Here is a 24,519-nt window from a genome sequence, read left to right as displayed (position 1 = left end):
ATTAAGAAACATTTATTCCAAATAGTGGGGAAAATGCATAATTATTTTTCCCTTTATTTATTTTCTGTGAATTTGGAATACTTTGTACTGGTTTGTATTGTATTGTATTTGTACTATTTTTTTGCTTGGTAAGTCTTTAGCAAAGCGACAGGATTCTCAAGTATACTTTTCTGGTAGAGCATGTCTACACGGCATTTCAGACGTGTGATCACGCAGAGTAAAAGTGTTTGTTGGAAATGAGCTTGCTCATGTTCTGCCATGCATGTGATCCCAGCAGCCCAGACTTGCCAGCCACCTGAATTACAGAGCCAGCACTTACTCCTGCAGCACAGTTGCCCATATTAATTGTGCACCTCAGCTTCCAAAAGCACAGTTTGCTTCTTAGCATCTTGCTACACAACCACTGACAAGAACAATCACCTTTCTTAACTCTTATGGGCAAGAACAATCTATGCTCAGGATAAAGACTCAGGATGCTTCATTTCCAGCCACCTACAAAGACAATGACTTCTTTGTATTGGATGGAGAACACAGCGTGGGGAGGATGTGCTCTCTTTCTCTGCTCTCCTGGGTGGTTGAATATAATGTGTCATACACTGAAGAGATTTCAGAGTTGTTTTTAGGAAGTGGCCTATTTTGGTCTTCTGAGAATCTTTCTTTCTTAACTTTCTGCGGTTATGTACAATGTGAAACTGAATTAAGAACATTTGTCATCAGCAATTTTATTATAGATCTTGATTTTACAGTCAATATTTTATATTGCAACAGAAGAGGTACAAAAGTGAATATGAAGACAAACTTTTAACTGATAGTCAGAAATAACCTATAGGAAAGTATTGGTATGTGTCTATGTTGATTCACCTAAGTAGTTACATAACAGCAGGCAAATAAAAATACATTTCACTTAATGTAAACATTATGGGTGAGGTCTTGGGTTGGTCCAGCCACGCCCAGTGCAGGCCTTCTAATGCCACTAAAGAGACAAGGTTTATCTAGAGATGCTCAAAAGTGCACCAGCTTGTGTAGTTCCATAACCATGTTTTGCACTCTGGGTAGTCACTAAAACACGTGGCAGTACAACCTTCTCTCTGTGGGATCATGGAAACCCCAGTCTGCCTAAAGGTTTGGCAACTTCTGGTCACACTGTCACCTCAGCACCTAGGAGTATATCTGCGGCAAAGCCTGCTCTGTTCTCTTAATGTCAATGGCACTGCACAGAGGCATTACAGCCATGGCCACAAGCTGGCCTCAGATATTTGTTTTGCTATAAACACTGCACTTGAGACTGGTAAAATAGAAATCAAAGGAAATCAGTGAAACCTGCTGTTTCAGGGCACTGTGGTGTGTCAGTGCTTGGGAATTATACACCTCAAGGCATCACCTTTCACTGTAAAAGCTGAGGTCAAGAGAGACTCCTTATTGTGGCAACCATTTGATGTTTGTTTCTATTCCAGTGGATGGCCAAGTCGTGGCCTGAGGGACCTTTTATGGAAGTTGGAAGGCTAGTGTTTATGCTATATTAAGAACAAAATGTAATCTGACCAGCAATGGTGTCTCCAGCAGGATTTTAATGAAGCTGTCTGAGTCAGTCTCACTATTTTCTCTCCCAGCTGCCAACTGCACACTCAGCAGTTCTTACAGGTGCAGGCAACCCTCTGAGCAGTTTCTGGGTTTTTCTTGGCTCAGCTCAGCTGTCTTCCCACCAGCTGCTTACTGTGATACCCATTAAAAGGCAAGAACTGCTCTGCCTATTCCACTGCTTGCTTTACCTGGTCAGAAGTGTCACAGTACCCGGGAAAGCCATGATCTATACTGTGTGCCACTGGGCAACGTTCCCCTCTGGGGAAGGTTTCACTGGGATTCAGGGAAAGTGTAGCATGTCCTGGTTATTTCCTGCTTGACCTTTCAGCAGGAAGGAAGGTGAGCACTGATCCAGGCAAGTTCTGCCTCTCCTGGAAAGTCTCTTTCTTCTCTGTGCATGCCCCAGGGAATCCCTGCTCTGTGCCAGTGGGGATCTGTATAGGAGGGAGAAAACCAGGGCAAAGCGCCTGCCTTGAATCACTGACCACAGCTCCGGCCCACCTGAAACAGTGTTTGTGTGTGTGTGTGTACAGCATCACACCTCAGGTATCATCTCCTGCTATTTGGCTGTTAGTATCACAGCAAGGATTTCTGGTTATGGCCTTAGGACACGCCATGTTACTGTTATCACTCTTAGCTATGTAGCCACATCTTCTCCAGCTTTACACACAAGTAACGAAATTCTTCAGCAGCATGGAGAGTTCTGTTTCAGGGAGTTGCTGTGCTGTTGGTGCAAAGCCTGCAGTCTGTGTGGTCAGGGTTGTGCACACACTGAAGGAGCTGAACAGGCCTGAAATAAGACACAAGACCAAACAAATATTTAATAATCGCTTTGCAAGTACAACAGAATTTCTTCACAGTTACTGAATGCAATGTGAAAGTCAAAATGCATGTTACATCCACACTTATCAAGCAGATGAATTTTCTGAGGGTAATTCTTTTTGATCTTCCTGCAGAAAGGTAACTTTGGTGTTTTTAGGGACAAGGGCATCAGTACAGAACAAAGTAGGATCTGACCTCATAGCATGTCTACTATGCTGCAATATAAAAAATAATTACAAAAAAAGAAGAAAGATCTCTTGCACAGACCGTGGAATTCCTGCTGTGTTGGAAGTTCACATCTGTCTTACTCATTGGTAAACCCTGCTGCTATTTCATCATAGACTGAAATAATCTGTGCCTACTTATAGGTCCTGGGAGTATTGGTTAAAGGTTCCATTTATCCAAAGACAAAGTAAGCACACGATCTGGTAGATTTATGCACCACACCAGGGCTAACTTTTTCACAAAGTGCAGAGCACCCATTAATCAGGTTCAGCAATACCTACACAGAAATATATTGCTCTGCCTTCAGATTTAAAGACCTATCATTTTTCTCCTTTGCAGACCAATTTTTCCTTACTTAAAGTATTGTCACAAACTCAGAAGTTCATCGAAATCCACGTTTACTTTGGAAATGTTCTCATCCAAGTATGAGTCCTTGACGCTGAAAAGCTGTTCCTGACAGATAAGATACGAGCAATATTGAATGTTTTCTGCTTTTCTAATGTCTCCAAAGAAACATTAGAATGTCTCTAAAGAAACTCTTGCTCTGTGCGAAGGTCTCTGAACCCATGCATTGGGATAAAGGGTCTCTGGTTTTTGTATTTCCTCAGCAGGAAGATGGAGATTTCAGGCAAGTCAGGACTTGGGCTGCTGTTTCCCAGACTCCTGTTTTTTGCTCCTGACAATGGTAAATTATAATAATTAGTAATGCTTATCGTGTCTCATGCCTCACTCTCCGACACAGCAGCAGGACAGAAAGCACACTCAAACTATGGTGAAGGAAGTAAGGACCACCCTTGGCACCCTGCATTATCTGTATGCAGCAGAGAGGAAAGCTGTCTCTTTGGTTCAGATTATTTTAAGTAAAAGACCAGTCAGAAGAAAATCTGGTGGCTGGATTGCCCCCTCCCTGAAAAGAACTGAACATGCTCAATGGTAAGTGTAGGGCAGACAGCAAGCCTCAGACCCAGCCAACCCCAGGGCTGCAGCCTGGCTGGAAGCCCCTGAGAAAGACCCAGGCATGCTGGAGGGATGTCATGGCAGCAAGGAGGAAGTCTGCTCTAGCTCACTGTAAACCTGCAATATTAGTTTTGTGTTAGCAAAGTCATCAGCAGTAAGAGTGGATAATTACCTGTAATTGTCTTCACAAATGATCTTAAAGTTTCGCTCCTCCAAAATGTTTATTAACCTCTGAATGGAATGACCTGAGCAGGATTCACTGTGGAGAAAAGACTTCAGTTACTTGTGTTCTTTGTGTGTACAAAATGCTCACCTAAATTCCACAGTGTCACTGCTTTATCATAGGAAAAAGTTTTCAAAGCTTGTTTGCTAATGTGCTGTAAAGTGCATTGGGTTCCTGGAGCTTTGGCTACCACTGGGCCCTTGCTCGTAGAAACTGTGTTATGTTCAGCTCTGCATCTTGCATGAGAGCTTTGTGCAGGAGGATTTCTGTGGGACAGGACTCAGTCCCATTCACAGTTCAGGCTGCTCTAGAACTGCTCCATTGTTGCTGGTGGCTTCCACCCACAGCAGCACAATACAAGGCTTACTGAAATCTGTCAAAGAGCAAAAGGGTCAAGTCCTCTATGTGATGAGAAAAGGCCAATCATGAAAGCCAGCAGCAAAGATAAGATAGGAGGAAACTGATAGAAAGCAGGGGAGGAAGGAGGCTATGAGCACCTCCTGTATGTTTGACAGTTCATGGCTGCTGCTGCTGCTGCTTTATTTTGGCAAGGGGCTGTTTCAATCATTTTTTGTTTCAGCCCAGGAGCCCTAACTTGTGTATTTCTTTCCCATCCAGATAAAGGTTTCAAGAATCATGTAGCACTCTCATACCTTCAAGATCTTTATCTCTGTGTTTAATTTAATAGCCCAAAGGCTCCAAAGCTGTAGTGAGAGGCTTGACAAATGTCATAGGCACAGACAGAGACACAGAAAAAGCTTGTTACCTCAAGGTAAAAATCATCTCATCAGGAGTATAGGACTCACTTCTACTACTGGGAACAAATCCAGTTCCTAACATACGACATTACTGGAGAGCACTGCCAAGTCTCCTTTGTTCACTAGTCTTGACAAGTTATCAATGATTCAACATGGAATACAAATCAGAAGATATAAGGAATACATACTATTGGTGCTACTCCCCCACTCTCTCGTTAGAGGCAAGCAGAATATAAAAAGGAAATTGCTATGAGCTTGTCACAGGAGGAAGATGTGTCCAGCAAGAGGGCTTGAAGGGCACTGCCTTGTTGAAGCTGTTGAGGGGGAACATGGTGGCTTTTCTGATGCTGGGAAATCACGGGACAAAGGATCCAGTGCCATGTCCGGGGAAACGGATGTAAAGATTGCTCAACGTCCTTTTCTTCAGCAAACCTTTATGCAAAGGACCACAAGACTAAGTCTGGTATGCTGACCAGAGCATAGATGCACACCTGTGAACCATGGCAGGTGTGTCAGCTCGTGTGGAAAGCGGACACTTCTGAGTGTCTGGGCTAAGGGAGGAGCTGCAACACTGGAGCTGGAACTGTGTCAGAGAGTGAAGCTGTCTGAGCAAGGTCCACACTCCTCCTGAGCTGGACTGCATCATCACAACCTGCTTCCTGATCCATGGCACCAAAGCTGCTGTTCCTGTGTGGAGATGGTTAAGAATGGGAAAAACTGTGGCAGTGCATTATGACCATGTGAGCCACAGAACTGGCTCCCAAAGGAGGGGTCAAGGGCACAGAGCCTCATGTTTCATGTTTCAAATGTGGTAGATCTGCAAATGAATTTGATTGCGATGAAAAATATCATTCAGAAATGCTCAGATGTGATTTGAGGTTGCCGTTCTGGTATCGGTAATTCCATGGTAAGCATTTCAATTGCAGCTGAATGAACTACTGTTATTAAAAATCACATAATCATTTAGGTAAGAAGAGACTGCTTGAGATCACCTAGTCAAACCAATACGAGCTGGAAAAGGTTGCCCAGGTCCCAGTTAGGTTTTGAGCATGTCCACAGAAGGAGACTCCATCACCTGTTCTGTCATTCAAAAGTGGCTGTGCTCAGCATAATTATACTATTCCTCTGGACAAACATATCCATGTTTGGATGGATACATGGACATGTTTATCCTTGCAGACATAGCCTGGTCTCTGACTTCAGTGCTGCACCCATAGCAAAGGTCTGTAGACCTCAGTGGACTTGAAAGGAACTTAAAGGTCATGGGACCCCTTGAAAGCAAGGGAAATATCATTGTGTTTTACCAATAACCGTTCAGAAGTACCTACAAAAGTACTAGAGGAAACAACAGTACAAATGTTTTTTTTTTTTTCCTGCAAAGTAAGCACCTAGAAGGTGAGTATAAAGTAGATTTCATGAGTTTAAGACAGTGTTGCTGGCAGACTTCAGCTGTGTCTAGTGCCTTCCACACATTGCTCATCACTGCGCACAAGTGTGACTTACCTTTGAGGTCCACCAATGTCTTGCATAAGCCAAATGTGCACTTCAGAGACTTTATCTGGATCCAGGTTAAAGATCTCAACACTTCCAAAAATGCTGTAAGAATGGAACATGAAACAGCAAAACACTCCTTGTTATCTCAGAAAGATGTAGAGAGTATGCTCCCCAAATACTAGCGCTTATTAGTGCTCCTACAACACTCAGAGAGAGAACATTATCTTGCCAATGGATTTTCATAGACTATTTAATTGCCATAATGCCAAATGTTGTCTCCCCATTCTTATTTCACTTTCAGGAGAAATTTTGAAACTGCCTGCAGACAGAAATCAGCTGAAGTTTTGCCATCTTTAGTGCCTCTTCTCCTGTTCAGTTTCCTGGCTGTTGATTTGGTTTGGTGCCAGGGAAATCACCATGGCTGTTCCCCCAGAAAACATTTTCTTCATCTTTTGATATTATTCACGACTGCACTTCAAGCCAGGTAGCAAAGTCTAGTGAAGTAAAATCAAAGAAAGTGTAATAATCAAGTTACTTTGAGCAGTAAGAGCACACTGGACACCCCACCCGCTTACCCTCTGAAGCATTTCAGCCACAGTCTCTGTGTAGAAGGAGTGAAAAGAATCACAACAGCCAGTGGTGAGTTTACCAAAATCCCTTCTGCACTGGGACTCACAGGCAGACAACCACATGCAGCCCCACAGAAACAGGAATGGTTGTGTGTTGAGTGAATACCTGCTGCTTCTGAAAGCTCCAGCTTCTACCGATCCATTGAGCATCACTTGAACCACACCACATGCTGCTTCTGCGAACTGAACCAAACCAATGGACATTACATTCTAACACTTCATGCAGTGCCATGGCAGACTTGGGCCTGGTAGAATTCACTGATGTCCTCAGAACTGTCTAATACAAGCAGAGGATCTGGGCAATATTTTTGCAGAATATTTCAGTGGGGAAAAAAAAAAAGTCTCTGAAGGCTATGGCAAAACTGTGATAAAAGCCTCATTAGATAGCTATGAATTGGCAGTCTAAGGTTGCATGGGACTAGTGCAGCAGCTTGTCTGGTTTCAGTTTTTATAGGGCTTTCCAGAGCCCCTACAGCTGCAGCTGTCCGTAGTAACTAACAGTAATCCTCAGACTGCTTTAGTTCAGAAAGTAAGGACAAGCCAGAACAGAAGTACCACTAAGTTTAAGGACACACAGACCATCATGTCTTTGTTTCCTTGTGACTCATGCTCTGTGTTCTTTTGTGGATTGGGATTTTTCTCCCTTGAAATTTTAGTAAAACTATCACTGAGTTTTGTTTGATTTGATTTTTAATATACTGGATCATGTAATCACTGTTTTTTATTCTTTAAAACTCATGTCCAAATATTTAAAGACTAAGGTCTCTGAAGTACCTACTCTAGATATATAATCCATTGGTAAGGCAAGGAATTTTTAAAAAGCTTAATGCAGGTGACTGTACTTATCAAATTTTTCATGTCCTCTTAAACAGTGTGGCTCAAACTCAGATCTTGAGAGCTGCAAAGTTTCGGGAAGTCCCATTATGTGTAACTCATGTAATAACGTGAGTTCTAGTAGATCTTGAATTTATATGGAAAGGAAGCCTGCAGCTGAGCAAACCTGAGTCTGTACGTGGTTTTATCTCTCACAGACTCTGCAACTGAACCATTTTCACTCCTAGTTTACACACAAAACAATTTTTTTAAATGGTGAGTAGACTTTTTCTCACATACATGAGAGCTGGAGCATACAGGAATGCTTGTTTTCCACCTGGGCAGTCATCTACTAATAGTCATACCAAGGGTGAAATCTTGAGAGACATGTAAAATTAAAGTAATACAGGACATCAGGTTTTTCTCCGGCACTTTGTTCCTGTAAAGTGCTGACTCAACAAAGCCAGGCTAATTGCTTAACTGGGACTAGCAGGTTCTCATTCCTGTGATGGGAGTTGGCATGTGTCTAAGGGTGGAGACATCACAGGAACCTTGCCAGGTGCCGATGTGGGAGGATGTGCTCTTCAGGTTTATGCCAGGAAGTGCAAGGGGATTCTCGGCCTCTTGGGAAACGTCTGTGCCAATCTGGGTGCTGTTTTCCACATTACCATGCTAAAATAGATTTTACTGTAGCAATCTATGTTCTTTGATTTAATTAAGGTGATTGTTATAATTGTGAATATTACTTGCAGAGCTCCAGCTCTCTGCCAAGGGTTGTTCTAGACACTGACACTCAGCCTCCGACCACAAAAAGAATGCCTGAACTACAAGGACATCAAATGTTGTACATAAAATATGGGACCTTGGATCCCAACACCATGATTTTTAACACCTGAAGCTAAAGCTTCTGTCAACTTCTACTGTTCCATCTTTTAAGTTCTATCTGCAAAATCACATTTTTTTGGCAATGTCAGGAACTTAGTGCCTTTCCTCGCTTTTGGATTCAGGGAGATTTAGTCTAGAGCTTACCATCTTGGATGCCATTTTCCAGAACACAGAGCCGGGGTTGCTCTCACATTCATTTCGTTTTGGACAAGATTCGTAGTTGATTCCTGAGAAAAAATACATTTATAGAATAGCTAAGGTTAGAATGAATATTTTTGGCAAGGCTTATGTGGCTTTGTGAGCAAAAAGATTTGCCCTGCACCAAAGCAAGAAGGTTAAATGGGGAGAGGGCTCTAAAAGGAAAAGGAATTTGCATCTGTTCAAAGGTCTTCCTGTTTGCTCACAGTCATTTCAGGGAGGCAGTTGCAGATCCCATATCACAAATAATTCTCAGAAAACTGAGAAAGGAAAACCCACAGTCCCAAATGTGAGAAACAGGTTGTCTCTTGACAAGTACTGTCTGATTGCATTGAAAAATTAAACTTTGCCCAACACTTTCAGTAATTCCAGCCCAGTTTAAAGGTTCTTAGCCTTAGGCACTAGCCCAGGAGTCCTGTGGGCAGCAATACCCCCAAGGTGCCTGCACACTGACCCAGCGCTTTGACTGGCCCATGGCCAGGGCCTTTTTGAATGACATTCCTGCTTTGCAGTTTTTCCCATAGGGACTGCAGGGTAGAAGCAAGCAAAAAAAGTAAAGGGGGCTAGATGTGGCCATTAGTTCAAGCAACAACTTGGTGTTAAAATAACATCCAAAGTTGTGTTTTTAAATTTAATCTGAGAAACAGGTATTATTTTCAGACTTCCAAAATATTGGACAGTTAAGGTTTTAAATTAATTCACTAAAAAATAATGTGAAAAGGATTGTGTTTAGATGTAGATTACCTGGGGCAGAGGGGTCTCCACACCATGAAATTCTATCAGCCATATAACCCAACAAGGTGTCCTCCAAGGTAAGGAAATTTTGATTGGATTTTGTATAACGATGAACGAGGTCACCTGTCTTGCTCCAAAACAGTGACTGTAAAATAAAGTACAATGTCTGGTAAGTGATAGCTATCCTACAGTTGGTCAGAAATTTTTTCTGGAGAAAACCGGAAATTTCATGATAATGAAGGAGTTTTAGTTTTGTTGAAATGCAGCGAGTTCACCCTAGTGGGTCAGTTCTTACTTGAACACTCTCATTTGCAGAATATTTTGGGTGGGTTGTTTTGGTTTTTTTTTTTTGGGGGGGGGGTTTGGGTTTTTTTTTTTGGGTTTTCTTTTTTTTTTTGTGGAAAGGGACATGTTCAGCTTTTAAAGGATTTTGAAAGAAAGGTTTGACTAGTTTTCATAGGATATATACCAAATTTGTTGTTTGCATTTGAGCAGAACATGGAAGAACAGCTTTCTGGAAGCAGTGTCCCTCTAACAGCATGATGGCATGCTCCTTACAGAGAGCCACATGCTCAGGGAATGGGGACATCCCTGTCACTTCACTAGGATGATCCTGGCTTAAAGCAAGCCTTACACAGGGATGATTCCCAGTGATAGAGTATGGACAGAGTTACTGGGGTCCAAAGGTGTAACTGCAGGACTGTTGCGGTAAGTGCAGAAGTAAAATGCCATCCTGATCAACCTACAGACCCTCACAGTGGTTATGGGTGAGATCCCACCGCCCAGAGCACTGCCCAGACCTGGCATCCCACCACAGCCCACCCTGTGCTGTTACCTTGTTACAGGGTATAGGATGACTTGCTAGCTCCATTAAAGGCTGATAGTCTTCTGGTGTGATATTACAGGGATTCTTGTAAATGAATGCATCTTTTAATGATTCCCATATTTTTAGACAATCCTTATCTCTGCCGAGAGATTTAAACATAGTTAATAAATATTTCTGAGTATTTGTGACTGTGAAAGGTTTTCCCTCTGTTGTGGTCAAACATTCTGGATTGGATGATAGAAGAATTTCAACTATGCTCAGGCATCCAATACATGATCCATTACAAAAGCAGAGTATCTTCAGCACTGAGGAACGAACAGTTCAAAATCATCTTTCTTTCCTCCGTTTCAAATGAGTTTATTGCAATATCTGAATGTCATCTAGGTTTTTACCTCTTAAAATGATCAGTGCTGATTTTACATAACCAAAAGATCAAATTTCTTGATTGTTCCTTATTCACCAAATCACGAGACGCAAATAGCTTGTCAGACTAAAGGTTGTACATTTTAAAAATATGGTCAAAGGATACTGTCCCCTCATATACAGCAAGCCAAAAATATGGTCATGTATCTCCCTGCGGAGAGTTTGATCCTAGAGAAAAAACATCTGTAATTTTATCTAAAACAAAAGCAGCAATTTAGCTGTTTGGGGCCTGAGATTATTTTCATTTGGGTACTGATTTATAGCTATTGACTTCACTAGAGGCACAGTTAATTTTCACAGTATAACCAAGATCCAGATCAGGTGCCACTGTACAATGCCGTCTGAAACTGAGCCTGGGAGCAGGGATAGGGCACATCAGCCTGGAGGGTCTCTAGCCAAGTGGCCAACTCAGGCAGCCCTGGCACATCCCAAATTTTGTGTCGTGTCATGTCATGTCATGTCATGCCATGCCATCTGTCACAGGGCCAGCCCCAGTTGCATTAGGGACCAAACCTCTTGTTAATATGAACCAGATTTACCTCTTGGTGGATAAAGATGAGTAACAATGATGATTTCTCAACAGGACTAATATCTTTCATTGGAGAGCCTAAATGCACTTCCAGTTATATCACTGTAGAAGTCACTGTGGTGGAAGCCAAACTGTGGGTGCTGCAGGGCGCATGGTCATTGTTTTGTGGTTGCACTCTTGTGTCAGCAAGAATTCATGTTCTATGTAGCAGGACTTAACTTAGGTGTATTAAATTTTCTCCTGGAGGAACATTTCTCTGGCTGCAAAGCGTAAATAACCCACAGAGACCACTCTCCAAACTTTGGTACTTTATTTAGGGGTTAAGAAGTTGTAAATACCACTCCCTGCCACTAAGGATTACAATACGGACACACTGAATCATCCAAGAGAGAGGGCTCCTGCTGATTGAGGGGTGACATTAGAGAATAGGCAGCTGTCCCCTTTGCTCTGCACAGTCAATGGTATCATAAAGACAATTTGTAGAGCTTGGCTGTAAGCACAGGCACATCTCACAAGCATTTACATGGCTCACACTTTCTAATTTGTCAAATGATTTGTCCTCCAGGCCGGCATTTTTTTTTTTTTTTTTTTTTTTTTAAGCTACTCCTGAAACCTGCTTTATGTAAGAGCATTAACAGCCATGGGTGACAGCTGGGTACCTGGTGATGTATCCTTTCATATGGCAAAGTTTTTATGCCTGGTCTCAGAAGACAAAATAGTTTTCAAGAAAGCCATTAAAAATCCCATTTTTTTTTTTATTTTTTATTTTTTTTTTCCCAAAGCAGAGAGGTAGGAGATAGACACAATATAAAGCATTCCTGCTGCAAGTCATGGCCATGAGAGGCACAAAGAAAACCATCCAGGTGATTCATGATCATGCCAAGATGGATTGCTGAGACAGTAATCCAAAGCACCAGTGTTCTGTCCTTTCAAGACGTCAAACTCAGCACTGGGTGATGTGAGTCACTGTCACCAATATCTGAGAAAAGAGTCTTTAAGCACAGTCCTGGCAGAGCTGAGACAAATTGTATCTTTAATGTCATAGAAGCTGGTAGGTCTTATCGTGCAGGTGGGGGAGGCTCTTCTACAGCTGCTAATTGGTGTGATACTGTTGGTTGCGTTACAGGGAAGAATGGTAAGTCATGAAGATGGGCTTTTATGGATACTAGGCAACTTCAGCATTGCTTAGAAATAAAAATACAGATCATCAATGTAAAAAGTGCATAAAAAAGCTAAACAACCTTTTCTTTTTGCTGTCACCGCCTATCAACATGGGGTTTTTTTTACAAATTAATAATAATAAATCACTGATTTTCCACTGGAAAGCTATATCTTTGATATGAAGCACAATTTTTTTCTCACATCCTAAAGAGGTTAACAAGCACACAGAACTGTGATTTTGGTTTACTTATGACAAACAGTGACAAGACTTGAGGACCTGCAAATCCCAGCTCCAGCCAGATACGCCATTCTTTCCAGTCTCACTGTTGAGGTAGATTCTGTTAATAAATTTTCACCTGACCTTTTTTCAACATAGAAAGAAAATACCTGTCTGGTGTGCAGCATTTATCTCATGCCCAGCAGAGGTGAGGGAAGAGGCTTTCTGTAGCTCTGGGCCTTCTGAAACAATATGAGAAGTTTGCTGGCACGTGGTATGCTAAAAATTCCAGCAAGAACAGCTTCAGGTTGAAACAAGAACATGTGCCTTGCCAAAAAAAAAAAATGCCTGAGAAGCAAACTTTTCTCTTAAAGATGCTCCCAAGTCATAGAACATGTTGTTGTAGAGTTCCTTCCGGATTTACAGAAGAAAGGAAGGCCGCAAAAGAGATCCTCTCTCTACCAGTTAATTAAATTTATCTAATTCTGGAGTCCATGGGGAATACTCTCATGTCCTACACTGCTGTGGGCCTTGGGCACTCTCCTTCTCTGGGTTTTGTTTGTATATTTTGGGTTGTATATGAACTAATTCTGCATCCTATCTGCAAATACCATATAATCTCTTCAGGCATAATGGCCTTCTTCCTTTGAGGCTAGCTTTGTTTATGCTGAAATATCTAAGGCATTTTATTCTACTAAAGACTTTGAAATACTGTATCCAAATTCAGTGATATGTAACATAAATATACTCTAAATTTGTGTTTGATTATTTTAAAGTTTTATTTTTATGAATAGAGTTTGGGCAATGCTGGTAAACCTGAAATAATAACTAACAGAAAGAACACAAGAAATCTTCTGTAAACATAAAAACTGCAACATTTCTCTGGAAAACAAGGACTGAAAAACTTGCCTTAAGACCTTTTTGACCAGAGACTCTACCCTGAACTCAGTATAGCAGACAATAAGGGTTGGGATACAAATAAACTTTTCCTTAATAAATCCAAATGTTATACATACTGCAAAGCATATCCTCCATTTGTCCTTACATTGGGGTAGAAATTGCATTTTCCAATAAATTTGAGTATTTGTATCCATTTGCCTTGTATATGAATATCACATTAATCTATCAAGTGAAATCTGGGGCCAAAAATATTTCCATTAGCATCTGTTCCAGCAGCCAAATTTTAATGTGCATATTAGAAAAATGGACAGCTTCTGCATCATTATTTCTTTCATATCTATACACTGTTCTGGCTAACCTTGAAAGAATATCCTTACACTGAAAGGAACAGGACAGCATTGAAATCTGGTAAGTCACTGTTACTATACATTTTTTTTCTTTGCTTTAGATTTTTTTTTTCTTTAACTGGGCATGACAGAGCAAATTCATCCTCAATTGAAACTGATTTAATTGGTATTAATATCAAGCATAAGTTTCATCCCCACTGATTTCAGTTACATCATGAGCAACTGTTCAGCACTGGACTGACACTGAATGCTGAAAACATCTTAAGAAGGGCAGTGTTCCCTTGGACTGTGTTGCCTCTAGTTTTCTACTTAAGAATTTGAGAAAAATGCTTAAAGTATGGGACCCATGTCAAATTTACCAGTAAAGAATTACTCCCAGACTTTGTTCTGGAGAACTCAATCAACTCTGCCCATGTTTTTAAATCACCCTTGAAGGCAGAGACACTTTTCTGGTGAGACCTGTTCTCCCCTGCAATGAATATCAGCTTTTCCAAGTCCAGAATTTTATTTCTAAAACACTGCAATGTCTTCAGGCGACGCTGAGTTTTTAATTGTGACCCTATGGTGAAGCTCTGAAGTTACAGCTGGACACAGTCCCTTAAGCCCAACCTGTGCAGTGATCAAACCTCTGCAATTTGTGTAGGAAAATCCTCATTTGCTGCCATCACTGGCCAAAACTGTGATGAACCAAAGCACTCAGAAATCTGGTTCTTTAAAAAGTCAGCGAGATGTTTGTGGTTAGAACATAGCTCCTTAAAGACATATAGCCAGCTTTCACTCTTGTGGGGACCTAAGGCACGGGCTTCACCTGTAAAAGCCCATGTATCTCAGAAGGAGCTAAATGGTGGAGCAACATTTCTGCATCTAACAGACCCATCTTTGCCTGTGTCAATTTATCTGCTGCATTTTGGTAAACTGTGATGGCTGTAGACAGCAGTGAAATTTAGATATCCATAGTCAATCTGTGTTTTCACGTGAGCTTACGTGTAGCTGTGTCTATATGTCAGAAATTATACAAGGACCAGTAACGTTTATGCCAGCGCTGAGCGGAAGCCCTCTGTAACTTAGAATCCTTTTGATACCTTTTCTGCCCTAAATACTTCTGGAGTTTTATTTCTTCAGCTTTCCCTTCCCTACTTCCAGCCTTGCAGTGCCTCTCTGCTGCTTTGGAGCAGTTTTTTAGGAGGTGTTGCCAAGGACAGCCCAGGCAGCTGTGGTTTGCCGCCTCTGAAGCGAAGCTGGGCTGGGAGCTAAAAGCAAGGAGAACAGTGCCATCAGGTGGGAGAAGGAGCTCCTCGGGAGCAGCAGCTGAGGTCAGCTCCAAAAGAATGGGTTCTCCCTGCCAGGAGACCGCGGGACCCATCTCCAGGGCACGGAGCTGGAAAACGGGGACGTGCATACAATGATGGATCGGCTTCCTTATTATTATTGTAGCACCTAAAGCCTCCCATCAGGGGTCTTCGTCCTAAAAATCAGACAGGTATGAATTAAGAGCGGTCAGCCAAAGCAGTACCTTTGCTGAGGATTTGAGGACACTACCGCCTGCTGGTTTTAGCATTAGGATAATGGAAAAGGGGGGGGAATTAGCAAGGAAAAAGATGAAGGAAAAAACCCAGACCTGTGTCTGAAACAAATCAATCTCAGTGTCTTCAACAAGCACAAGCCTCTCGTTTCCCATTTAGTTTAATTATTGCCAAGTGTCTGCCACCATATCACGGCAACAGACTTTTTGTCAACATGACAATGACATGCTTGATTTTTTTGGCAGCTTGATTTGGTAAGTATTGCTTTCTGCTGATTAAATAGTTCAAAAGTCAGTAAACAAAGCATTGGAGGAACTGACAGGGCATAGAGAGGGAGATCCAGAACGCTGCCTCGCAGGAAGATGACTTCTGGAAAGGTTGCCTGTAGGCAGAGCAATTAAATTCCGCACGGCAAAGAGGGACAGCCTGGAGGTCTGGGAAAAGAAGCACGAAGTGAGATTGCTGCTGGCTGCACCTCAGGGCTTTGTATGCTCCTGTCCAGCAAATGACCTGGAGCAAGTGACAGCTCCTCACCACACCAGTCCTTCACCTTTGGCAGCAATAAGAAGGTTTTAAGGGCAGGCATATTTGTGGCTTTGGTTTATAGCTCCTGAAGTGTTTTATGTGAGTCGGGAATTGGTGCTGCAGGACAACACTAAGCCTTATCACCCTTCCGGGAAGAGCTGAGCCAAGAGGTGGCAGCTGTAACCACTGAAAGGTTCATCTACGCAAGCAAATTGTTTTGCTGCCTGGATTTCAGCCTCCCGGGGTGAAAAAACAAGCTGCTAAAGCAGGTGGTGTTTTCAGAGATGCTCTGTAAGTGGAACAGAACCTCCAGAAGGGCAGCAGTCTCACCTGGACTGCATTTTGACAGAGGGTTATAGTTGCTCTATAGCTTAAGCTTCCAAGTGAGGCCCATGTCATCAACAGATATAGAGGGAATAAATTTTAGCTGGCAGCTAGCTTACCCTTTGATCAGAAAGGGTATCTGTAGAAGAGTTTAAATGTTAATATTAAACTTCTAAGAACACTTCTATAACAGTCATCTAAATTAAAGTACATACAGGGAAATATCCAGTGGCTTAATACACTTTAACTTTTTCCCACCCACAACATGAACTTGCACTACATTGTTTTGTTTTGCTTGTTTGTTTGTTTTTAATAGAACTAAAGCTGCTGGGATGTGGCATAAATGCAGTAATTTGGGAGAAGTCCCTGCTTCAAGGGTGGGCTCTGTCAGCAGGACACAGACAAGGGAACAGATCAGAGATTTAGTACATCTGTGAGTGAGATCCTTGATAATTCCTTATTTTGTGGTCATCTCCTGGGAAGACAGAATGCATCATTTGCATGTTTTTTTCCTTAGACAGTTGGGACACTTTCATTTGACCCTAGAGGGAAAGAGGATCTATTCCTCCTATCCCTATGGATAACTAGAGTTTTATTTCCTCATGGTGTTCGGAGGTGTTAAACAGCTCTTCAGTTTTAACCATACCTTGGCAATGACAGCTGAATGGTATCACCTCTGAGTGTGGGGGTTTTTTCATTGACATCTCTACAGATGTTACAGGAGAACGGAAGCAGGGAAAAGTGGGAGAGAACAGTATTCCCCTTTTCAGCAACAAGCCCATAAAAGCATTTAATAGTTTCAGTCCTAGGGCGGTGCTATAATTTAGACAGCCACCAGACATTGCCCTGTATAGCAAATTCTATAAAATCAATAAACAAGAAAGATGGTAAAGTACAGGCAGCTGACTGCACATGACTAAATAGCTGCAAAGAGTTACAGTGGAAAACTAAGTTGAAAAGTATTTCATCAGCAAATACTTCTGATGAACATGTAGAAGGTCAGTACAGACAGAAAATTATTCTCTCTAGTATCTGGGATTAAAACCAAAGGAAATTTTGATTGCAAGGATATTTTAACATAGAAATGCAATATGTGTAAACTAACCCAAATGTGAAAAAAATTTTGAAATCCTATGGAATCTTGCAGAAAGAATCATTAAATATCTATACACTGTAAAATTAAGGTAAAATGTATGTGTATATGAGAAATATAGAGACATTTAATAACGATTTTTATATAATAAAAACTCAATATGGAAAACTGATAAGTCAGTTGACATATGGCTGTCAAGTGAGAGATAAATTCAGATCTCAACAGCATTTTTGTACCTTAGCAGTACATTGATGTTGGCCATGGACAAAAGACAATGTACCTTTTGACATCTCCCTGTTACGCTTGCTGGACCCTCAGACCTTGGGTTGCCTATGGAGGTACAGCATGGGAGGGCAGATTTTCAGCACAGAACTGAGCCTGAGCTTTGCACAGAACTGGATGGCTTTTCACAGCGTAGGAGTGGCATTTATACTCCAGAAGAGCAGAAATAAATATGCTGGTGATTAATTATCTCAAGAACAAATAAATGATAGCTACCCACTGCCCTATGAACTTGTCTCTTGCTAAAAAGAAAATTTATTCTTTCTGATGAACTTCTTTTAGAAAGAGACGGCAATAAAACCCAAATAGAATCCTACCTTACAGCCCAGAGTAGTTATGGAAACTAGCTTAAGCAGCATGAGGACTCTTTCGGAGGACAAACTCCAGAGCCAATAACCCTGCCTCCATATTCTCAAGTACTAATCACTGTCTATTTGTGCCTACTATATTCCAGTTCTCCATTAAAGCTCAGTACAGCATATTTCAATACAAGTGTACTTTTAAGTAAGACTCAAACAATTGTTAATATTTATAATATCTTTGCTACCAAGAAATTACAAGAACAGTCAAAGTCACTTGTATACAATTTAGGGAAAAACAGTTGTAAAAGAAAACCTTGTTATAAACATTAAAGGATAGAAGAAATGAAAAGCAGAGCAATTCAGGTTTCATGTAACAGCGGCTTTGGCAGCAATAAGCCAAACCACAGAAAAAGTTTTAAAGTCAGCACACAGGCACATGAAGTAGGGAGGGGAACATTAATGGCATACACAAAGGTTAGGACTTGGGTATTTTAATAAGCAGTGTGTTATTATGATGATATAGTGACCATCTTAATGCTGAGAGACAAACCAGATATAGGAACAAAATATCATCACCATTTTCATTAGAGATGAGCCAAAACATTTCTTTATTGCTGTTTGTCCTAGTTTCCCAGGGGACTTCTTACAAGTCTAAAAGTATTTCCTAAGAAATGAAAGACAAGGAAGGCACTTCTGGTGATCATCTAGTCCAACCTCTGCCTCAGAAAAGGTTGGGACCAGGATCTGTCTAGTTTTGAATATCTCCACTGACAGAGCCTCCACAAAGTCTCGAGTGAATCTGTTCCAGTCTTTGACCACCCTCACTTTGATCAACCCTGTTTTTTTCCTGTGTTTAAGTAGAATTCTCTGTACTTTAATGCCCATTGCCTCTTGTCCTGCAACTGAATACCGTTGAGAAAAGATTGACTCTCTCTTCTTTACCCCCCTCATCTGGTATTTTTCACCCTGAGCCTTCCCTTCTCCAGGCTGGACAGTCTCAGCGCTCTCAACGCCTCTCTGTATCTCAGACACTTCAACCATCTTGATGGTCCTTCACTGGACATGCTCCAGGGGTGTCCCTGTCTCCCTTGTAGTGACAAGACCAGAACTGGACCCAGCACTCCAGATGCATCTCACCAGGGCTGAGCCAAGGGGAAAGGTCCCCTCTGTCCCCCTGCTGCCAATGCTCCTTCTCATGCAGCCCACTGGCTTTTGTCACAAGGGCACACTGATGGGTCACATTCAGCTTGTCACCAGACCCGTGTGTCCTTTTCCATAGACAGGGCAAATTAAGCCTTTTGTTTGCTCTGGGACCAAAAAAGATGGCACAGCAATGGTAACAGATTTTTTTTAGAAAGCGTATTCTCACAGACAAAGAAACACTAAGTCCTTTGCAGTTTGATGGATATCAAATTAGGAACCTTTAGAAATCTGCAGAGCTCTCTAAGAGGATCTGATGCATTACAATCGGGTAGTAACTTGTACTCTTCAGGAGACTGGTTCAGTAATGGTTTCTCTCATGTAAGGCATATTTTCTCAATGAAAAAACAAATCTCAGGTAAGTTTCAGTATAATATTGTGACTATAAAAAACAAAGCTAGGATTTCTGTGACACTAAATCAAATAGTGGTTATTTAGTACCATGCTTGATGTGAAAGCATTAACAACCAGTGAACAAACACAAAGAAATTAGATTAAAAATGCCTAGTAAAGCATGAAGGCAAAATGCAAAAGTAAGCATACAGCAAGCCCCAGACTTCTTTCGGGAAGAAATTATGCTGTGAATGCAATAGTATCTCACACAAAATCATGGTCTATATGTTCTTTTTGACAAAATATATCTCCGTTTCCACAGGCTGCAGAGGAATGGGAAGGCAAAATGCATTCATGATTGTGCAGTCAGGAGAGAGAGCTCTCCTGGACATGCACCAACTCTTACTAAATTGAATGGAATTATAGTCTGTTAAAATTTATTACAACAGAACTTGCCACTAACGATAAAAACAACATTGGTTGATCTAATTATATTTAAGGGGGAAATACACTCTGTGTCCACACAAGACTGCATGAAAAATATATTGAAGTTTTACACTTTCAGCCTCATCATCAGGTTTTTGCACTGCTTAGTCAGGCACAGTGGCATTGTTTGGCCTGGCAGTTACATGTGTTATCGAAACTGCTCCCTGTCTGTGTCCTTGGTGCTCTCTTCCCGTCAGAAGTTAGGAAAAAAAAAAAAAAAAAAAAAAAAAAAAAAAAGCTGGTTTGACTTCAAACAATTTTTCTCTGGACAAAACCTTCTGTAATGTGCTCTAGCATGATCCTTTTGGGCATGGAGGTTGGACCAGCTGAGTTTCTGTAGTCCCTTTAAGGGGACCTCACCCATTCTGTGATTCTGTGATTCTGTGATTCTGTGATTGATTCTGTGAATTTAAGACCGAGAGGTGACTGCAGATGTGAGGAGGGAGCAGTCATTAGCTGAGAATGAAAATTCTCTCGAGCTGCAAATGTAAAATCAGTTATTTCTAGACGCAAAACCAAGGCATTGTTTATGCTTTGGGCATTGGTGACTATGACCTTTAAGATAATGTGTCTTCTCCACTCCTTCCCCAGGTCACAGAGTGCTGCTGGTTCCTGACCTCAGCCTGCCAATTCAAATGTGGTGAAGAGGAAACCTCAGCCAGTTAACTTAGGCTACAGCTGCCGCCACTTTTTCTGCCCCAACAGGTACAGAGGTGCCAAACCCTCATAAGCAGCATCCTGCGAGTGATGGGTGAGTTACCGTGTCACCACAACTGGTCTCTGTCAGCAGGGATCTGCTGAATTCCCTGATCTGTGCAGGTGAACCTGCAGCACTCCCCGCTCTGATTGTACCAGGGATAAATTCTTGGAGACTTGGCGTTGCATGAGGCTGGAGGTGAGACTTGCGAGCGGTTTGTCAGCCACAAGGGGGAGTCTGTATTACTGGGAAGGAGAGGACGAAGTCATTTGAGGTCAAATTGTTTCTTCAGGCCAAACTGCTTTTGGCTTTATTCAGTCAAAACTACCATGCATACTGATGGCCACGCGGGATTTTTACAAGACTAGTGAAATCAGAACTTCTATCTTCTGTAAATGTCGAAAAAACCTAAAGACTACCAAGCTGTGACAAAGTATTGCTTTGGAACCAGTGTTTTCCAGGGAAGTAAAAAGAGAAATATTATGCTTTACTGTCAGTATGTGGGTGTGTGAGTCTGTATGCAGGAACAGACCCCCAAAAGCCTGCTGCTATCCCATCCACATTTTTTTCTAAAAAATAGGGCTAATATTGAAAATGCGTTATTGAAATGTTTGGTATTTCCTTCCTCATGAACTTTGTCATGACAAAGTTTATGCAGGAAGACTGAGAAAACTGCATGTATACGAAAGTTAAGAGTCATCCAGCCAGCAGCAGAAATAAACCTGAGGATTGTATTGCACCGAAGCAGTTGAACAAAATCATTACCGGCAGATGCTGTAATGCAGTTCCTGAATAAAGAAATGTCCTTTTGTGAGCAAGTTCAATGTAGAGTCTTGATTAATTTGAAGAGTAAGCAAATCAACAGGATAAAATCTGATTGCATGAGGTGTTTACAAAACTTGACTGCAGACAGCAAGAGCCTTTCAGTGGCCTCTCTGGGCTTGGGTTCAGACCAAACATTGTATTGGAAAAGAGAAGAGCACGACCGGAGTGAGCTGGCTGGGCATGGTGTTAGGGCTCCAGCAAGATGGGGGAGAGTGCAAGGAAGTATGCTCAAGGATTGAAGAGTTGTGATAGTGAAGGTGTACACGAGCATGTCAGAGGCTTTCTTAAATGATTTACAGCACACAGATGCAAAAGCAGAGCTAAATGGAGGCCGTAGAACTCTGTTAAATCCATCTGTGATAGCCAGAAACAGTATAATATCCATAGTCATATGTCAACAATCCCCCTTCTTTTCAAAACCTGCCAGCTATTCCAGTCTGAAATATGGCAATCCAAAACGTAGAAAATGTCACCGAGTGCCACAGTGAATAGATTTTTATGTTCAGAAAGTATCATCAAAGGTGGAACTTAGTGACTCTGATATAAAAAAACATAGAAATACAAGGAAATGTCTATGAGTTTACTAAAAGAAGATCTTTTTTAAAAAATGCACAGGTCAGTGTAAGATTAAAAGGGCAAGAACAGAATATGGACAAATTTATGAGAAAATGAGAAGATATATAACCAAGACAATGAAATTCCCATGGTGGGAAGTAGTGGCAGGAGCAGTCCTGGCAGAGTACAGGGCACAGCTTGCCCACCTCATAAGACTGCCCATAAGCTCAGTTCCCTGTTCCTACTCTTCTCTTTGATTAAGTGCACCACAGTTTCCATACGACAGAGGATCCAAGGCCTACATTAATGATGAAAGAGAGAGGGATGAAAGATCCCACTCTCTGATGTGTCCTAAAGGCACCCAGCTCATTATCAGAAAGTGCCAGTGACAGAAGTGGTTTGTTACATCCCAAACTGCACAGAGCTCAGCGCAATCAGAAATGAGCAATCTTGGGTTTGATTCCCAGAAAAGCATCTGCATTTAATTCTCCATTCGGGAAACCTCTGAACATTTCAGATGTACATAAACAAGCATATTTTTCCTTCTTCTGTGCTCTAGGCTTCAGAAGAAATAATCTCTTAAATAATAAAATAGAACAAAAAAGGGTCTTACTATACAGAAGTCATTTAATCTGAAAGAAAGTGAGCTCACAGCCACAAAGGTATTAAGCGCAGTTGGATTATGTATAGCCCAAAATATTGCACTTTGTACTAACGAACTTTTTATAAAACTTGTGATCATGGATTTTTGATCTTTTTAAAACTGTCCTTGAATTAATTGCCTAAACAAATCATTCCTAGAGATATTTGTGGTCCAGATTCAGACTGTGCCGTCAGTGAAAATACACATGGCTGTGGCTGAAAGCATATTAACACAAAAGTGTTTTTAGCATCTTCAGCACCCAAATTGGAATGAAACAAGCCCATGCAATAAAGGCTATTAGGCTTTTATTATATTAAAACAATTTCAGATTTAACTATTGAGTGTATAATTCTTTAATAAATTAATTTATGCTTTTAGAAACATGTAAATGATTTTGCAAGTTTCAGGAGCTTTTTAATTTTATTTGAAAAATAATCCTCCTTTCACTCACTAAAGCCACACAAATATTTAATGTAAAGAAAGCATGAACAAGTCTCTGTGTGCTCAGGCCACGATTTACCACATGACCCTTCAAATACTGCAGATCAGCTTTTTCATACAGTGCAGGATATCCAAAGCCAAAAGAAACCCAAATGCAAGCAAACTATATACTTTGTTCGAACTATAGCTTTGTTCCCATCAGTTCAGTGTCATGAAAACAAGAGGTGGCAATTACCTTTTTTGGGACAAAGACCAGGATGGTTCTGTCACCTGCCAAGGTGTGGGGCAGCCCCACTGCACTCAGCCCAGGGTGATGGAAAATTCTGCCAGAGGCTCACTGAAGACACAAAGGAGGGCAGGTGGTGCCACAGAAGGGGTGGATGGTTCCCTGCTGAGAGACCCTGGCTGCTCTGGATCCCGTCCTGAGGGTTTGGGTGTCCCCAGTACCTGCTGGGGGCCCGGGGCACTCCTTATTTCATACTTTTCCTTTCTCTGCAACAAAAGGCCTCAGAAAATCAGTTCTCAGCTCTAATGCACTGTTGCAGACCTGGGTCCATGGAATGTCTTCTGCAGAAGAGCAGGGATGGGATGCGTGGGGTGTTGAACTACCTGCTGTGATGAGCTGAGCAAGGACCACCTCTGGGAAAAGGTATTTCCAGGGACTGCTGAGCTGGTATTGTGATCCACCTCTATTTCTCTATGCAAGCTCTCTGAGCTCATCAAAAATTCTTATTCAAGCGCTAACACCAGTTTTGGATAACGCCAAGATACTTCTCAATGTTTTACTAACATTTTTGTCTGTCCTATAAATCTGTGTTGAACCTTCTCCTTTCCCTCCCTCCTGTGTAGTTCCGGTTACAGGACTGCAGTGTCACATTACAGGATTTTGTCAGCTCAGCTTTACCGCAAATTGCTTCACCTCCATGTACTCGAACATGTTAGAATTCAGCTTTTATTTCAGCTGGCATTAGGGAAGTTGCAAAATCCATTTATGATTCTGCTTTGACCTAGGATTAGTGTTACTTTTATTGCCTCTTCAGGTAGTCTCCTTAAAAAGCCACCACTGGGGCACCGAGTTTCTGTCTACATTTTTCTACAAAACAAGGGCTCTCAACTGCCTGATTTCTCCCTGCCACTGCAAACGCAGAGGTCACGGCCAGGGGAGGCGAGAGACAGCTCTGTTCACCTGACACCTGAGGCATGACCCAGACCTCTACTCACCCCAGTTCTGGGTGCTGCGCCGTGATGTAGTTGTAGCATCTTCCCAGGACGACTTCTTGCAAGTTCTTAGTGGTCCCCCTGTCATTCCACTTCAGCATTTTGGGACTGACCTCGTGCCTTCCGTGAGTCAGGAGAGAGGCCAGCACGACGGCGAGGACGAGGGCGGCCAGCAGGACCACGATCCCCACCAGCAGGACCGTGCGCTGCCGCATCCGGGCAGAGCCCTGCTGCAGCGGCATCGCGCCGAGGGGCGGCCGCAGCTGCTCCGCCGCCGGGACACAGCGGCTGCTGCGGTCACCCCGCGCCGCCCCCGCCCCGGCGGATGCCCGGGGGGCCGGGCTGACCC

At 42.0% G+C, this 24,519-nt stretch overlaps 1 protein-coding gene across 1 annotated transcript; it reads right to left on the bottom strand.

The window, feature by feature from the left end:
* Positions 1-712: 712 nt before the first annotated feature.
* LOC136290983 (ADP-ribosyl cyclase/cyclic ADP-ribose hydrolase 1-like) lies at positions 713-24,412 on the bottom strand. The gene is made up of 8 exons (XM_066185489.1): positions 24,174-24,412; positions 10,156-10,285; positions 9,330-9,465; positions 8,532-8,614; positions 6,796-6,872; positions 6,070-6,162; positions 3,758-3,844; positions 713-2,371 (listed from the first exon to the last, which is right to left on the bottom strand). The coding sequence occupies exons 1-8, from the start codon at positions 24,410-24,412 to the stop codon at positions 2,290-2,292; spliced, it is 927 nt and encodes a 308-aa protein (XP_066041586.1). The 3' UTR covers positions 713-2,289.
* Between the last annotated feature and the right edge of the window lie 107 nt (positions 24,413-24,519).

Source organism: Chamaea fasciata, unplaced genomic scaffold (assembly GCF_029207755.1).
Source record: "Chamaea fasciata isolate MVZ Bird 193981 ecotype frontalis unplaced genomic scaffold, bChaFas1.0.hap1 SCAF_6, whole genome shotgun sequence".
In the NCBI taxonomy this organism is placed as follows: Eukaryota; Metazoa; Chordata; class Aves; order Passeriformes; family Sylviidae; genus Chamaea; species Chamaea fasciata.
This window is presented reverse-complemented; position numbering and strand designations above follow the sequence as displayed.

Bases quoted from the DNA above. Each gene is read 5' to 3' on its own strand.
- LOC136290983 (XM_066185489.1), bottom strand. From the start codon at position 24,412: ATGCCGCTGCAGCAGGGCTCTGCCCGGATGCGGCAGCGCACGGTCCTG. The intron at 9,466-10,155 runs GTAACAGCACAG...TTTATTTTACAG, and splicing joins ATCCTATACCCTGTAACAAG to TCACTGTTTTGGAGCAAGAC. The intron at 8,615-9,329 runs GTAATCTACATC...ATTTTTTCTCAG, and splicing joins TGGAGACCCCTCTGCCCCAG to GAATCAACTACGAATCTTGT.